The 15,357-nt window shown below is 39.5% G+C and overlaps 2 protein-coding genes and 1 non-coding gene across 7 annotated transcripts; 2 read left to right on the forward strand and 1 right to left on the reverse strand.

Moving 5' to 3' along the window:
• The first annotated feature begins 4,690 nt into the window (after nucleotides 1-4,690).
• LOC116264922 (uncharacterized) lies at nucleotides 4,691-7,241 on the forward strand. 3 transcript variants are annotated; one of them, XM_031645382.2, is made up of 2 exons: nucleotides 4,691-4,831; nucleotides 6,554-7,241. In XM_031645382.2, the coding sequence occupies exon 2, from the start codon at nucleotides 6,717-6,719 to the stop codon at nucleotides 7,041-7,043; it is 327 nt and encodes a 108-aa protein (XP_031501242.1). In that variant the 5' UTR covers nucleotides 4,691-4,831; nucleotides 6,554-6,716; the 3' UTR covers nucleotides 7,044-7,241. The 3 variants fall into 3 exon arrangements, with proteins under 3 accessions (XP_031501242.1, XP_031501240.1, XP_031501243.1); XM_031645380.2 differs by having other exon boundaries at nucleotides 6,566-7,241; XM_031645383.2 differs by having other exon boundaries at nucleotides 6,625-7,241.
• Nucleotides 7,242-8,743: 1,502 nt separating this feature from the next.
• On the forward strand, nucleotides 8,744-8,824 carry TRNAL-AAG (transfer RNA leucine (anticodon AAG)). Its single transcript has one exon. It is a non-coding gene; the product is annotated as a tRNA-Leu (tRNA).
• A 413-nt stretch (nucleotides 8,825-9,237) lies between these two features.
• On the reverse strand, nucleotides 9,238-12,109 carry LOC116263917 (uncharacterized). Of its 3 annotated transcripts, none has more exons than XM_031643742.2 (5): nucleotides 11,835-12,109; nucleotides 11,247-11,396; nucleotides 10,734-10,827; nucleotides 9,816-9,972; nucleotides 9,238-9,665 (listed from the first exon to the last, which is right to left on the reverse strand). In XM_031643742.2, the coding sequence occupies exons 1-5, from the start codon at nucleotides 11,853-11,855 to the stop codon at nucleotides 9,596-9,598; spliced, it is 492 nt and encodes a 163-aa protein (XP_031499602.1). In that variant the 5' UTR covers nucleotides 11,856-12,109; the 3' UTR covers nucleotides 9,238-9,595. The 3 variants fall into 3 exon arrangements, with proteins under 3 accessions (XP_031499602.1, XP_031499600.1, XP_031499601.1); XM_031643740.2 differs by having other exon boundaries at nucleotides 11,247-11,402; nucleotides 11,835-12,103; XM_031643741.2 differs by having other exon boundaries at nucleotides 9,816-9,969; nucleotides 11,247-11,402; nucleotides 11,835-12,094.
• Nucleotides 12,110-15,357: the final 3,248 nt, after the last annotated feature.

Genomic DNA, 15,357 nt, shown 5'->3' on the forward strand with positions numbered 1-15,357 from the left:
ACTCAAGAGTAGCTCTTGATTCGGGATCATTTGAGTTATCTTGCACGGCCAAGGGGGGGGGCAAGAGGAAAAAGGAGGAAATGAAAATGGAGGTTTACATACCTCGGATATGAATGATATTGGAAATTATCACTCTTTTGAATGATCTTGTACTTACCTTGAATGAAGCTCCCAAGATGTTGAAGATGAAGAGAAATGTAAAGAGGAAGAGGGAGAGAGAAAAAACTCAAGAGAAACCCTAAGTCTTCAAGTGAGGATACTCTAGGGTTTCTCCCAAGACAAACTCTTGCCCAAGAGGGGAGGAAGTATGGGGTATTTATAGAGGATTTTGGAGCCAAAATTCGAAATTTGAATTTAAGAGGGAAAACTTTTAAGAGCCAAAATTCGAAATTCAAATTCAGGATTTGAATTCAAGAGGGAAGATTTTTAGAGCCAAAATTCAAAATTCGAATTTAGGATTTGAATTCAAGAGGGAAGAATTTTAGAGCTAAAATTTGAAATTTGAATTCAAGATTTGAATCCAAGAGGAAGTAGTTTTCGAGCCAAAATTCAAAATTTGAATTCGGCTTTGGAATTTGAGTTTGGATATAAACTTGGATTTAAAATTTATTTTAAAAATAATAGACCCAAAATTTTAATAGCCCCCTTTTTTTGAAAAATTTGAGGTGATTACAACGATTATAACAGTCATTGCCGGTATTGTTTCAGTCGCTAGATCAGCTCCCTATCATTTCATGTGTGTGTTTGTGGATCCATATAGTTTCCAATGCACACTAATGTTAATAACCCGCTTCTCTTTACTAAAACTTGCTTTGCTGCTTTTAATTTCTGCTGGTTCGACATCGCTTTGACTACCTAAATCAGATTGTCTATTTAAGTGAGTGGCCCACCTCTCGAGTGAGGCTGAAGCTTTGCCCCTTTCTCTCATCTTCTCAAAGTCTAGAGCTGTTTTTTGTGTCTCAGGATGATGCCTTCACTATGTTTCAATTTACATATCAGTGCCCTCACCTTGTCCATTATGCCAACCCCTTCAAAGATATCAAATTGTCTATTCTAATATAATATTTTCCAATGGACTAATTCATTCATGCTTAACTTACTTTCCATCTTAGTGTTGTCCATACCAATTTGGTATAGAGCTGTTTTTTCCTCAAATTGGTACGACACTTATCATTCTTTTATCCTATTTCTGTTGATTTTGAAAGTTTTTTATGAGTTGGATTATGCTTGTTAAGTGTCGTTTGCCCCCTACTCGCATATGCGAGTTTCCTCGTTATAAATGTGTTTGATTTCTAATTTTTACATCCATCCAACGTGATGGGAGGTTATTTTGATCACATTTTTGCTCATATTCTGATCTCTTTAATGGCATATATATATATATATATATATATAATAACAAACGCAAAACATAAAAAAAAAATATATATATATAATACAATGTACTGACATAATCATCCAACCGCACGCGACGTGGTAGCCGGGTGATAAAAGCAAGAAAGAAAAAAAAATCCAACAAGTCCCATGTAAAGAGATAACGTCTTCTATAAACCACGACTGGCACTGATGTCGTCCAATTTGCTTTTTTTTTTTAATCGGACGGTGTCGACTTGTTTAACTCAAAACAAGAGAGAGAGCGTCGGGGGTTCCCTCGTGAGATGCCCATTTCATTTTCACCCGACGCTACCCTCTCTCCTCGCGTCTGCTCACCTCCCGACTGGAACCTCCACTCTCCCGCGTGAAGCACGGACGTCACTGACGGTGCCCACAGCGGTCGGCGACCACTTCCGACCATCCCCACGGCGACCGACTCCGACCATTCGCAAGGCATGTCTCGAACATTTATCCATTTAGTGTCTCCCTACTTCTCTGTCGCTCTCCAATTTCTGTACAGAAGGGGGCTGCCCTAGTGCCATTCCCTTTTTTATTGTGTCCGTCGGCCAACATCGTCCCTTTTTTTGCCCCCTAGGGTTGCCACTCCAATAGAGGCAGCCCCCTTATGTGTGTGCATTGCACACTAAATGTTCGAGTACATGCTTGAACGTAATTGGTGAAACCTGAAAATTTTCTAGATGAAGCATGCAACTGTAGATAAATATTTCTCTGCAGTAGTTTTATGGAATGCACACTAGTAAACCAAATATAGCTCCTTGATATCTATATGCATGACAATGGTCTGCTATGTTTCTTTATGAAAAATGAGAGAACTGGATTACATTATTACTGAACGTTTCTATTATGATTGATAAACAGAAATGAGTGAATTCAATGCACTGCAGTTTGCCCCCCACCCTCCACTCCTCTCTCTCTCTCTTTTGAAGTTCTTCTTATGCGCATTCAATCTGCTTTTGTACTGATTTCCTTTTCAATATGCTTTCTTTGAGATCTCATGCCAGTCTGTTGGTGGTCAGTTCATTTGTGGTCCACGAGGGAAGGACTGTTCGCTGTACAGTCTATCTGAAAGTAGCGTGACTGATAAATGAAATTTGTCATTCTAAAAAGTATAGATGTTTTTTGGGGAAAAGAGTTAGTTAATGGATAGACTGTTCGCTGTACAGTCTATCTGAAAGTAGCGTGTTCCTATCCAACTTGGTGAGCTTGATTCAACTAAATATCGAGCAAAACCAGTCTCATATTCAGTCTCATATATACTATCAATTTTCTATACCTTGAAAAAAGTATTTGAGTTTTCATTTTAAAGAAATGGTGGATGTTTGAGCATGCTTCCATCTGGATGGGCTTGGCCTCCAGCTTGACAATCACAATGCTGAGTCCACACAAGAGATCACTCATTGTAATAGCTAAAAGCGTTCGATGGCTGAGGGAAGAAACAACGCCACAGTTTGTTTATTTTGTTGGTTATTTTGCATTTCTCCCAAGCATCTTGAACACCAATGTTGTCTGTTTAGTTATTTTTTATTTTGTGATTTTAGTTGTTGACTGTGTCTTCTAAATTCCTTGTTAGAAGTGGTTGAGTCAGATGAGATTTTGTATGTCCTTTATGCAAGTTGCTGCCAGTTGCATCTCATGTCATGTGTTTTTCATTCTTGAATATTTTAGTTGAAATTTTGGATGAGATTGTCGTAAATTATAAGCATCACTTTCTTTTTCTTCAAATTCATTGGTGTACTTGTCTTTTGATGCTTAATCTTATACACAGTAGCCATAGTGGCCTCATTAGGTTTAGAATATCTTGGATATGCAATCTGACCTGGTTGATTCATGTATATAAGCATTGTCATATATATCGTGTATGGGTATTATACAGCGAGGAATTTCTCGGGTATAATACGGCAAAGTTGTATATCTCGGGAATATCTCAAAAAAATCTCAGCAAATTTTTTAAAAATTTAAGTAATTTAATAAATCTTGAAAATTATAAAAAAATAAAAATCATAAAAAATACGAAAAAAACAGAAAAAAACGTGTTATTTTCTGGCATTTTTTTAAAAAAGACATGTTTTTCATATTTTATATGGCTGACTTATTTTTCGTGTATTATACACATTTTTTTCGAATAAGACGCTTTTTCTGTGACAATGGTTTCAAGTGATTAAATGGATATTTTTATCTTTTGAGATAGTTTTTCTATTCCAACCTAGTCCAAGTCAGGTGCTTGAAACATTAGAGAAGTGTTATTTTGGGTAGACAACTTAAAAAGCCAACCTGCCAGCATGTTTCTCAATGCTGATAGGTCTACTTCATAATTTGTTGATTCTTGATATCGTCTTGATTTCCACCTTCCTTAGTTTACCTAATGAACAGTTACACACAATTTTTTGGTTTTAATTGTTGAGTTAAATTTAAGAGGGCACCTACCATATTATGTTAACGGCCATAGTCCCAAACAGTGAACTCTTAATCTCAGTCTGAGTGTCGACTTATGTAAACTGAGAACTAAGCTCTTGACCGCTCTTTATCATTGAATATATGTTCCCACAATGCTTAAGAGGGCTTTTGGAGTTGCAAGCTAAGCAGGGAACCAATGAATCCCTAAATTTTTGGTGATGTGAAGTTTTTGGAACGTGCTGTTTACTTTTTCTCATTGAAAAGTGCAATGCAGGATCAGTATCAAGCATCCATGTTTGGATCTACATTTCACTGCATGCTAAACACTGCTTAAACTAAAAGTCTGCTGAGGAGCTAAAAAATTAACAAAGGACTAAGGAAATGCAGTTCTGACCTCTCTACTAGGCCTTTTTTCTCTTATCATTTCTGGTTCATCCGATTTATTTTTGCTTTCTTTTAGCAGAGAACATGATGACTGGGGTGAGTGATGTTGGTGAATGGTTCTATTTGTTACTTAAGGGGATCACGTGATTTGATGATGAGCTGGCCACTCTTTTTCTCTTTTGATCAGTTCAGTTTCCATCCTGATAATGGCAACTGAAGCTTCTTCTTACATGCACTGTTCCAATGTATTTCAAATTTGATTGTACTTTTATTGCTTGAATTCTGTTACATATTTCCATAGTAAATTTTCAAAGGCAAGCTGAACCTTTTTAGAGCACAGCCAAGTTGATAGGCTACTACAGTGTGAATTATCCATTTTTAAGGATGCTAATCTTTTGAGTGTGCATCCAATGGGACACTATACGAACACCTTCATTGTATGTTTTCCTGTTGCTTTGAGAATCCATTAATATGATGAACATTCAGTAACTCAAAGTTTTGTTTGATTTATTGTAAGATGGTGAAGGATGCCAGCTATCATCAACCAAGCGCATAGCTCGTGGACTCTGATTCATGCATTATGAGCTTCAGCCTGCTTTAACTTAATTCGATATGAATTTCAACTGCCATTTGTCTCATAGAGGACTTCTCACCTTAGGTATTGTCTGGTTGACAGTCATAATTTTGTTCTCATTTTCATTTGCACTGTAACATCTTCTCCTATGGTGGAATGTCCTCGAACATACTGTATTGGCATCTTCCAGCTGATTCTAGCTTAAGAAATGCAATAGTTCCTTTTAAAAAATTAGCAAAAGCTTAATTAGAATAATAAAAAGTTATAGATGCACTATTACTGCTCTCTTTGAAAAGGGCAAATCTCCAGGGAAAACTCATGCAATATACCACCTTCTGTCATTTTTTTTCATACGGGCTGATTTTTGTGTGACAGTGGTTAAAAATTGCTATAGTTTACTGATCATCACATGATTTTTGGTGCGAAACTGTTAGAATTTTAAGGTGGCATTGGGCTACCAATATTGATTGAGAATATGACTAGAGAGGTAGAAGGGAGTGACCAAATAACGGCAAGATAGGGTCTGTTTTGTTGTTTTCCTTTTTCTAGGTAATGGAGTTTGGGAGCAATGAAGAAGCAAACCAGATCATCTGAGTTTAGGTTCATGATAGGCACTGCCCTCTTTGAACTTGAGTTAATGTGCAAAGAATTTTCAGGCAAGAAAAAAAATTTTCATAACCTGGTATAATGTTGGCTCCATAAGCATCATTTTGTTGGAATCCAATAGCCACTATTTTACCTTCACTGATTTTTTAAGGTGTGCTTCTTAATTTGTTTTTCCAGTGCCCATTCTTTTCACTGTTTTTGAGGTTTTCCTGCTCAAGACCAAGACACAAATAGCAGCCACTTGGATATATTTATGTAGATCCTAACTAAACTTTATATCATCGTGTCATTTTGGGTGGGTTTCATTAAGAACAGATGCTAATAGTGTCTGTTTTGGATCCAATGGGACTTTGTCATCCTTTTCCAGTCTCCTCCACCAACCAGCTGAATGAGGGCTTCAATAACAGGATTTAGTTGTTTGTAGAAAGCTGCAGTTTATTACAACATGTTCGATGTGGCTTAATTAGTTTGCCATCAAAATTTGGTTTTTGCTATAACTTCTCCACAGGTTGTTACTGGTTTATGCTATAACTTCTCCCTGGCATGTTCTGCTTATTCTTCATAAACGAGAAGTTAATATTCAAGGTGCCTTTTTCTAATGAGCTGAAACCTTGTTGCTTTTGGCTTTCAAACTTGTTGCTGCCTTATGCTTTGAAGCACACAAATTCAAATTATATCCAAATATGGACCTGTTTGGCAGGTGCTCAATTTGTTTGCGCTATTGCTAGAATTTGCTTTGCTTTTGTATATATTTATGTTATGTTTACTTCAAAATTTCAAATCGAGGCAGTTATTTTTTGTGTAATAAACATAGATATGAATGACCTGGCTTTACAAATAACAAGGTACCTGTTTGTGCTCTCTTTGTCTGGATGGTCGTCACTTGTCATAGACTTGGCACTTGTTAAATAATAATCTATGTAAGAAGTACCACTGTCAGAACAGCATGATCATGTGTAACTCCGATCTCTTTGAGTTCAATTTGTATTTGATGGGCACGAGAAAGTTGTGGCATGAATTTAAGTAGCATTCAACAAAGAACAGCCCACATGCAATTTTTTTTTTAAATCAACTTTCTCTTGCTTTTTGACTAATTTTCATGTTTTCTAGTTATTGTTCTGTATACGTCTTCTTTGTCCATTCTGAGCTGGTTTGACTGTTTATACTTCGGAGACATGATTTTGTCATGTGCTTATCAAGGATAATTAACAGATCTTGAATCAGCCCATATCAATTAATATATATTGGCCAATTTGGGCAAAACACAAAAGGGTGCAGAACGGGAAAGAGGCTGCCGCATCCTGTCCTGGAAAAGGAGTCTGCAACATTGCCTTAAAACTGGAATCATCTCTCCGACAGTAAAATGGCATCGGAAACGAGGAAAGATGGTGGCGACAGTGAGGCAGTGGCAGGTCATAGGTGGATGGAGATGGTGAAGGAGCGGTGGCAGGCTATCCGGGAGCATGCCGAGACATATCCCTTCGTCTGGGCCTCGTACATCCTCGTCTATGGTGGCGTGGGCGTCTATATGACCTACCGGTGGAGGAAGCTCAGGAAGACAGAAGAGAGGGTCAGAGCTCTCCACGAGCACCTCAAGAAGCTCGTAGAGGCAGATGAGGCTGCTGCCTCCAAGAGTTCGATGGCAACAGCCGAGGGGATTGCTGAGAAGGTAGAGACGAAGGGAAGCTGAATGGTTGGGAATTTGTGTACTTGGATGGAATTGCTCGGTTGATCTCCCCTTCCTTTTTTAATAATATTGCCTCTTTTTCTTCCTTTCTTCTTTTCATGTTTGTATTTTGATTGTTGTGAAACAGAGGAAAGGTACGGTGTGTGTGAATGCGTGCGTGTAGATGAAAAGAAGTTTGTTGAGGAAACTGCTCGGAACGAATTCCTTTGTTTCCACGCAATGGGGAAGATTGCTTGCTCTGAGACTTAGATCTGTAGAACGTTAATTTCGAGTGCAGTTCAAGTCTACAACATAAATCTTCCTTTGACATTAAAGGCCTGTCTGCGTGGCGTTTGATTGATGAAACACAAGTCGGCAGTAGGAAGCTAAGCATACTGAAAGGCTAAGCAGAACAAAGTAAAAGGTTTTTAACCGAACGCGACTATGCAAACCTTCTTCCCGCATACTCTAGACAACGTTATGATGTAACGTATATACTTTTGTTAAGTTTGAGCTCATACAGCGTTAGTACAAATATATGAAGCTATGGAATGCAATGTCTTCCAACAGAAACAAGACCAATATTCATATGAAAGAACGGTATGTCCTGTTAGAATGTTAGAATAGCATCAGAAAAACATAGGAATATTCAAGTGATACATATGTTCTTCGCTGCTTACAGTACTGCACTCCACACTGTATAAGGATATAAGCTAGGAGTTAAAAAAGGAAATTAAGAAAAGTATCTCGGAAAGAGATCAAGTACCGTTTGATTGCTTTGTTTGATAAATTGCATTCGGGTCGAGATACTTTGTCGCTCGCCTAGCAACGTAAAATTCTAAAAACTCATAAGGCCTGGTACCCAGCCTCAAGGGCCTATGCCTGTTTGGTCCTGTCCACTCGCCCGCGCCGGTACACCAAGACCCCTTTGGGCCAAGAACAATTTGTTTGTTAATCTCAGGACCAGGTAGCACTGATCAACAATATCTACCTAGAATCAAGTTCTCCAGTTGCTTAGACATGACAATCAGATGATGGTCATGTAGAGGACACTGACAACCAGATGATGGTCATGTAGAGGCTAGAGCAGGACGAACTGTAGAGAAAACTTAAAAAATTCTAGACCAACTTAAGACAAAGATGAACTTGGCTGTCATTCTAGCGCATTTTTTCAAGTTCCAACCTCTCTCTTTTCTTCAACAGCCCTGCACTCTAGATTGAACTTCTTCCATATCCGATAAACTAGAACCGTTGTATCCCAATTCCCAAACCCCAAATCTTCCAACAATTTGGAAGGCTATCGAAGATCCCAGGAGCTGGAAACAACCTCAAGTCAGTACTCAGGGAGCTCCAGGAACCCAACAACTCCCCAAAACAACATGAAGAAACATAGCCAAAAGTGTACAATGATAATAAAGATCAGAGGTACCACTTACAACTTGGCCACTCCATTCAGTAAATTGACTCTCAATTTCGAACTCTCGGCTTCTCTAAGAAGAAGCGAGCGTAGAAAAGGACCAAACTTTTGCACAAACAAATGACGCCTATGAAGATCCGGCAAGTCGAAAAGGGTCACCTTTTATTGACAAAAGAATGGACTTTTGCACCTACAACACCCAGAATCACAAACGACCGCGCAAAGAGGAAAATGCCAACGGGGGGAGGATGGGGAGGGAAATCTTTACTCCTTTATATAATATACTTGACACGTTTGAGCAACCAACGTTGAGATGGCCGAGTTGGTCTAAGGCGCCAGATTAAGGTTCTGGTCCGAAAGGGCGTGGGTTCAAATCCCACTCTCAACAATATCTCCTTTTCTCATTCGCATATGGAGGAAATCTGATTGATGGAACAACCGCGCTATTTTTAATGCCAAAATAACAGAGATTAGATGTTAAACCTACTGAGCAGCTCTCCAAGGTGACTGGATTTTCTACCATTTTGCTACTTTGGAATTAGAAAGCTGCATATTTGTGTATTTTTTACTTAATAGCTTTAGATTTGAGATCTGTGGCAGCATTCAAAATGTGCTTCCTAAAATTAAACAAACCATGGATCTCTATAAAGTGGATCCACATTACATATTAAAAACCATGAATTTAAAGTTGGATGATCTGAAATCTTGAAGACCCCAAATCTGCAGTGAAACAAATGCACCCTTACTGTTTATCAGATTTCAAAATTTTAATTCTGGAAAGTAACAACACAATCAACCTCACATTATCTATTCTTGTGTATATTAAAAAGAAGTACCTGTACTGTACATGTCATCAAGTTGTATATACGGACTTCTGCCTAGCTAAAAACGTATTCAGAAAACTATATATTCCGATCTCTCTTTTCACGGCCTCACTCTTTCCTCTCTTTTCTTCCTTCCACTTAGAGGAGACCGCCCACCATATTCCTTCACAGTTATGCTTGCCGCAAAGGCAAAGTGCTGAAGAAGAAAAGGAAAAAAAGTCCAAGGCAAAGAGAGAATCAGGATTTTCCCCTTTCAACGTCTTATCCTTTTCAGTGCCAGCAGCCCTTCAAAAACAGGAAAGAAGAGATCCAACGGTGGAGAAGTCATCTTATCGTCAGTCCTGTGCTTGATGGCCGTTGATCGAGAGAGTGAAATATATCAGCATTATGGTTCCCACGCTAGACCTGCAATTTTTTTTTTTTTTCGATATTAGTCGGGTCGATGATGCAGATGGGCCAGGATCCGATGTTGGGAGAATGGGTTTATGGGATCTGTTTTGGACCTTTGTGAGATTTGGATTTCAGGTTTGGATAAGGATTCGAGTGAATACTTACAAGGAAGCGAAGATCATGAAGACCTTCCTGGAATCGAGCCATGGGAGTCTGGACCTCTTCACCCTGCGCTCTCCCATTACGGATTGTTGACAAGATCCCTCCTTCACGCCTAGGGGGACAACCACTGATGGGCATTTCTCGTTCAATGCAGACTCTGCTTCATTTTTTTTTTTTTTTTGGAAAAGAAAATAAAAAACATGTTATATCAGTTGCCTCGTATAATGTTTGTCATTTTGGTAGTGTTTAGAAGACCCACCAAATCAAACTTCAGACCTAATATTGATAAAAACAAATTTTTTTTGTTTTTATTTAAAAAAATTACATAGTGGGTAGCTACTTGAGCTTCTGTAGCATGGCTGGTCAGACTACCGGACTGGTGAAAGTTTGATCATCAGTTAATCCTCATGAGTGTTATTCATTTGAATTGCAAACAGTAGATACACAACTCTTTAATTGACAAACATACCACTCTCCACATAAATTCCGAAATAGTCTTATACCATTGAGGCAGAGGCAAGAAAGACAAGTTTTGGCCTCTTTGGGGTATCCACACCGTCCTTCCTTCCCACAACAATCCTCCATGCCCTCAAGGTTTAAGAGGGAATTAAATTGCGTAAGATCAACCGATTCAACCCTATCTGAATTGAACCAAGAACTAGCCTTTTACCATCGACTAAGTACCCTAAGTTCCTTGAAGTTGATTTTATTTTATATAAAAACTTAGTTTAAAAAAAAAAACAATGATAAAAGACGGGCCTTCTAGCAGTTATTGGTCCAACCAACTACACTAAACCTCTTCATTTAACTTGAACTTTTTAACTTTAAAAAGATTAAAAAAGAGATGGATCGCAACATCAATCAAGCATAAGAAATAGACAAGACAGCCCCTTCTGTTTACAGAAGGGCGAATGGGTTTACCTTTGTGGGATTTGGACCACCCATCATCCTCATCCTGCTGTTGGCCCTTCCTTCCACCGGGAAACCATCCCTTGTGAGAGAGACTTGTCTGCATCTGTAACACAAGGCCGATTCAAAAGCACGCTACATGAACATTTAATATATTTCATTTCATTCTTTCCTTTTTTTTTTTTTCTTTTTATACAGAGTTTAGCTTGTGCACCAAAAAATATGATTTCGAGTAGGTTGAAGGCGGAGTTCACACGGCAGACACCAACCGTCAAGCAGTTGCAGAAACCGCTTGGCGTTGGGAAGTTGGGAGCACGAACACGGAAACGACATGAGGAGACAGGAGCTCAAGGACTCGGCCGTTCTTATTCCCACCCAGCCATCCAAGAACAAGAATTCATCAACCGAGTCTGAGGCGATATCCGGCATAGGCGACGCCGACTCCTATCGGTTCGTGGTAACCCGCTGTGATTGACGACGATGAAGATATGTGTAGATATTGCAGAAATGAGATTGAAAACTGACCTGGATTCTGCGATTTGATGGCAGTGGAGGATCGCATGCGTCGTCCACGTCGAGGGAGATGGACCCGTCGGAAGTTGACCTCTTCACGATCGGCGGTTCCACCCGCCTGAAATTGCATGGGTCACCTACCGGCGACTCCTTCCCACCACTCTGTAACTGACACAAAGGAAAAGAGAGAGAGTCGTTAGGAACGATGGAAGAAGCCGTGCCTGAGTTATTTGAGATTTGTGGGTCTCCCTAGTTTTTCAGAACAACGAGAAAAACAGAGGAAGTGATGGCTTCCGAACAGCAGCAAGGCACGGAGGAAGACAACCACAGAAATCCCCAAAAGGGAATTTCCATTTCTGCTGCAAGAGAGTCGGGCAACAGGAAACTCTAAATCAAAATTAATGGCTACCCAGTATCTAGAACCCCATTGCCAAACATCAAATCAAAGGAGAAATCCAATTCAAGTTCAAAACAGCTTTAGGTTGAAAAAGAGCAAGAAAAACTAGTGAGCACATGCTTTGAGTTGATTTCCATAAGCATAGTCGAGAAAAAAGGACTTCAACAGACCAACAAGAAGTGCAAGCACAATTATTACTCTACCTGCCTTGGGACTTCCGCCATGATTGAACGCTAGAAGAAGAAAAGAAGGGAGAGAAAAAGAAGAACCCCAGATGAAAAGTGGAAACCAAATGTCCCTTCAACCTCTGCTTTGCGCCACCAACTCTATCTTCCTTGGCCACCTGACTCTGGTGATCTTTCTTTTATGCTCAAACCAACAGATTAATAATATTAAGAGGTCCAAATATAAGGATATATATGCACGTAGCTGTCATAAATCAATGAATCATCCTCTTTCCTTTCTCTGTACCATACGAAATATATAAATAAAGAAGTTCAATTGTGTGAGGAGCATGCATTTGGAGCGGAAGTTATAAACGTGATAGACACGGCAAGATGGGCGCAGCTGTGGGCTTTCACCCAACGAGGGTTTGTCTCTTTGCCAATGCAAACTGCAAGGTTCCAAAGATTAATGCATCACGCAACAAGAACTTGGCTGTCTTAACGGGGAACGTTGGGCGACGTTGGTTCTAGTCCTCGATCCCTTTCTGGTAGGCCCGGTAAGATGCTTTTGCGCTTTCCGGTAAGCTTTTGCCCGTGCTTTTGCAACCACAGATGAATCCATATTGATCTAAATGTGAACATTTGATTAGCTTGATCAAGCACAATTTATATTCGGATTCGGATATAAATATAAAAATTAGATTTGGATCATATTTGAATTCAGATACGGTTTTTCTTTATTCAAATTTGAATTCGAATTCGAATTCAAATATGTGAATATCTGTATGATTAAGAACATATTCGATCCAAATTCAATCCGTTGACATCCCTAGTTAAATACTTGGTCCGTCTAAACCTAAAAGCAAGATGGATCGGGAGAGTCTAAACATGCGGAAAGTGCTGGAGGCCGTCAGCTTGACCAAGTCAAAAAGTTAATTTTATAGTTCTTTTACCAAACGATCCCCAAGTACCAATATTTGGACCTGGTGGACCTGCATTTAGGTGGTACGTAGTGGATCTGGACTCACGGGTCTGTATCCAGATATTCGTAACCGGAGCGTAAACTCAAGAGGAACCAGTTCAAGTCCATCTTAAAGTTCATCAGGAATTAGGAAAATCTTAATCATGAGAAGAATTTTCCAGGCCAAAACTGGGCTCACTTTAACTTTGGAAAACATTTTTCACATTGTGAGGACATTTGGCAGGAAAAAAAAAAATAATTCTTTGGTGTTCGTTTTCATTGCACACTAGGTGCCCAAAGAAACTGTGAAACCCTAATTTCTAAACATAGTTGTTGCTTAACTTGGTGGCAAATTATACATAAACATATAATGTGCCAAATCCGATGTCAACATGAGAAAGAGCCATATTGTCTTGCTCAACAATGTGAAAAACAAGGCAACATCTTTTCGTATGAATCAGCCAAAATGGGTAGTTCAACTAAGCACTTTAACATTTAAAAAAATCAGCTTCATATCGTTCGGCTAAGGATGCATACAATCTGATAGGGGTCTGATGTTGATCACAGTGGCCACAATCATGGGAAAGATATTATTTGTAGCTTTCCTCCTCGCATTCACACCCAGACACCCACCACCAGGGATGCTTAGATGAAAAACCAATGGATGGTGGAGATGTTAGATCATCTTCTGCATCTAATTTGGCCCTGGCGGGCTGGCGGCCTGCGGGAGCTGGCCGGCGAAACAGTGAGCCCATGTTTTCATGGCTAGAATGATAGACCTTGTGTATGCGGTCTGTCTGCGTACACTCAGACTCACTGTCTGTCACCGCGTCACGAAGTGTGTTGACCAGAACCATCTTAGTAGCTGGTAGTTGACAATGCTCTTGTATGGAAGCCATAGTGCCTAATATTAGGGGTGAACAATGGGTCATGCTACTCAAACTTGAACCGTTAAAGCCTCGCTCGTAAATGAGTTCGAGTCGAGTCATTTGCTTAACGAGTCAAACTGGAGTTCATGAGCCGACTTATTCAAATAATCGAGTTGAGTTTGAACTCAACACGTAACTGCAGAGTCAAGCTGGAGCCTTAATCTAGTTTGTCGAGCCTTAACCAAGTTGATATATTCAAACGAGTTTACAAGTTTGTCGAGCCTTAATCTAGTCGAGCTCGAGCCAAGTCAAGCTTGAGGTTTCATTAGTCAAGCGAAGCACGAGCAGACTGAACTCGTACTCAATTCGGCTTGTGTTCACCCCTTAATATGCATGCCAAATTATTACTGAGTGGTGCTAAGTAGGAAGCAATATTGACCCACAATCTAGATCACTAAGCCTTATATAGCACTTTCAGATTGAGCACAACTAGGCTCACTTTATAGTTGGTCCACACGTTCTAACCCAGTTGGGTCGTTAGCCGGACCCAGTAAGCCTATGCTAGGTTGGCTAAGCTAGATTACTTGGATCCTACACATGATGGAGATTGGCACGATTGAGTCCCATAGTTGCCTTACTAAAATTGGCTTCCCTGCTTTCAAATTCCTGCCGGTTTGACATCGGTTTCCTGAATCCAACTGTCTATTCCAATATGATATTTTCGGGAACATGATTTGATCCTTTCCACATTCTCGGTAACATGTCCTTTTCATTTATTAGCATATGGTGTTGATGGCTTGTATTTGATAAGGTCCGAGTGTCTTTTTCCTACTTGAAATAGTATTGTGTATTGATTAGAGGAACTGTTTTCGATTTGGATTATGCATGTTAAGCATTGTTTTCCCATTATAAATATGGGTTTGACTTCAAATTTTGAAGTTATGTCCGGCGCCACGACAGACACCATTTTGATTATGTGGATGGATTTTTTCATTTGAATGTTAACACTTCAATTGGATAGAGGGAAAGAGAATGAAAGAACAATCAATCCTTTGTTTAGTTAATTAATTAAGAAGAAGGGAAATGTATGAGAGTAAAAAACTTGTTTGGTTACAAAGAAAGGGAAAAAAAATAAAGGAATAAAAAGGATGTTTTAATGTAAATCTAATCCCTTCGAAACTAAAGAGATTTTGAAAGCAAAAGAAAGGCTTATCACTTTCTAAAGTACATGTCATTTTTTTCTCTATGCATGCATGAACAATGTTTTACGTGATAGTAGCATATTTTTGTATCCAAAGTCTCTTTTTACCACCATTCACGCAAACCATCACAGCCAGGGGGGAGGGGCTGCCCGAGCCATGGCCCGGGTGAGGTTAGGAAAAAAAAAATTATATGTAAAAATTCAAATTTTTTTAGTTTGGTCTGACCCGTTCTTCCTCTTGACCCTACCGTCGCTCCTCTTAGCTCGACCTGCAGATGGTTTGGCCTGCCTCTGAAAAAAATTCTAGTTCCGCCGCTGATCACAGTAAAAAAAGTTTCTTGAGGTTCGTCTCTCTTCTCTTCTCTCCGTTTATCTTTTTACTACCATTCACGATGCTCTCTTCCCCTCTTCATGGCTTAACACACAATTGAGTTCTCTAACAACAGGATCAAGGTTGAGCTTCAGGCTGATCCGTAGGGCCCCGCAACAAGACGGTGCACCCGGTAGGTCTTATTAGCACATGCGAAGGGA

The sequence above is a fragment of the Nymphaea colorata genome, chromosome 11 (assembly GCF_008831285.2).
Source record: "Nymphaea colorata isolate Beijing-Zhang1983 chromosome 11, ASM883128v2, whole genome shotgun sequence".
Lineage (NCBI taxonomy): Eukaryota > Viridiplantae > Streptophyta > Magnoliopsida > Nymphaeales > Nymphaeaceae > Nymphaea > Nymphaea colorata.

What these genes read in the sequence shown, in the direction of transcription:
- LOC116264922 (XM_031645382.2), top strand. Translation starts at nt 6,717, where the DNA reads ATGGCATCGGAAACGAGGAAAGATGGTGGCGACAGTGAGGCAGTGGCA.
- LOC116263917 (XM_031643740.2), bottom strand. Translation starts at nt 11,855, where the DNA reads ATGGCGGAAGTCCCAAGGCAG. An exon ending in TGGCGGAAGTCCCAAGGCAG is followed by an intron (nt 11,403 to 11,834) that starts GTAGAGTAATAA and finishes CCTTTGTGTCAG; the next exon opens with TTACAGAGTGGTGGGAAGGA. An exon ending in TTCATGATCTTCGCTTCCTT is followed by an intron (nt 9,666 to 9,815) that starts GTAAGTATTCAC and finishes AAAAAATTGCAG; the next exon opens with GTCTAGCGTGGGAACCATAA.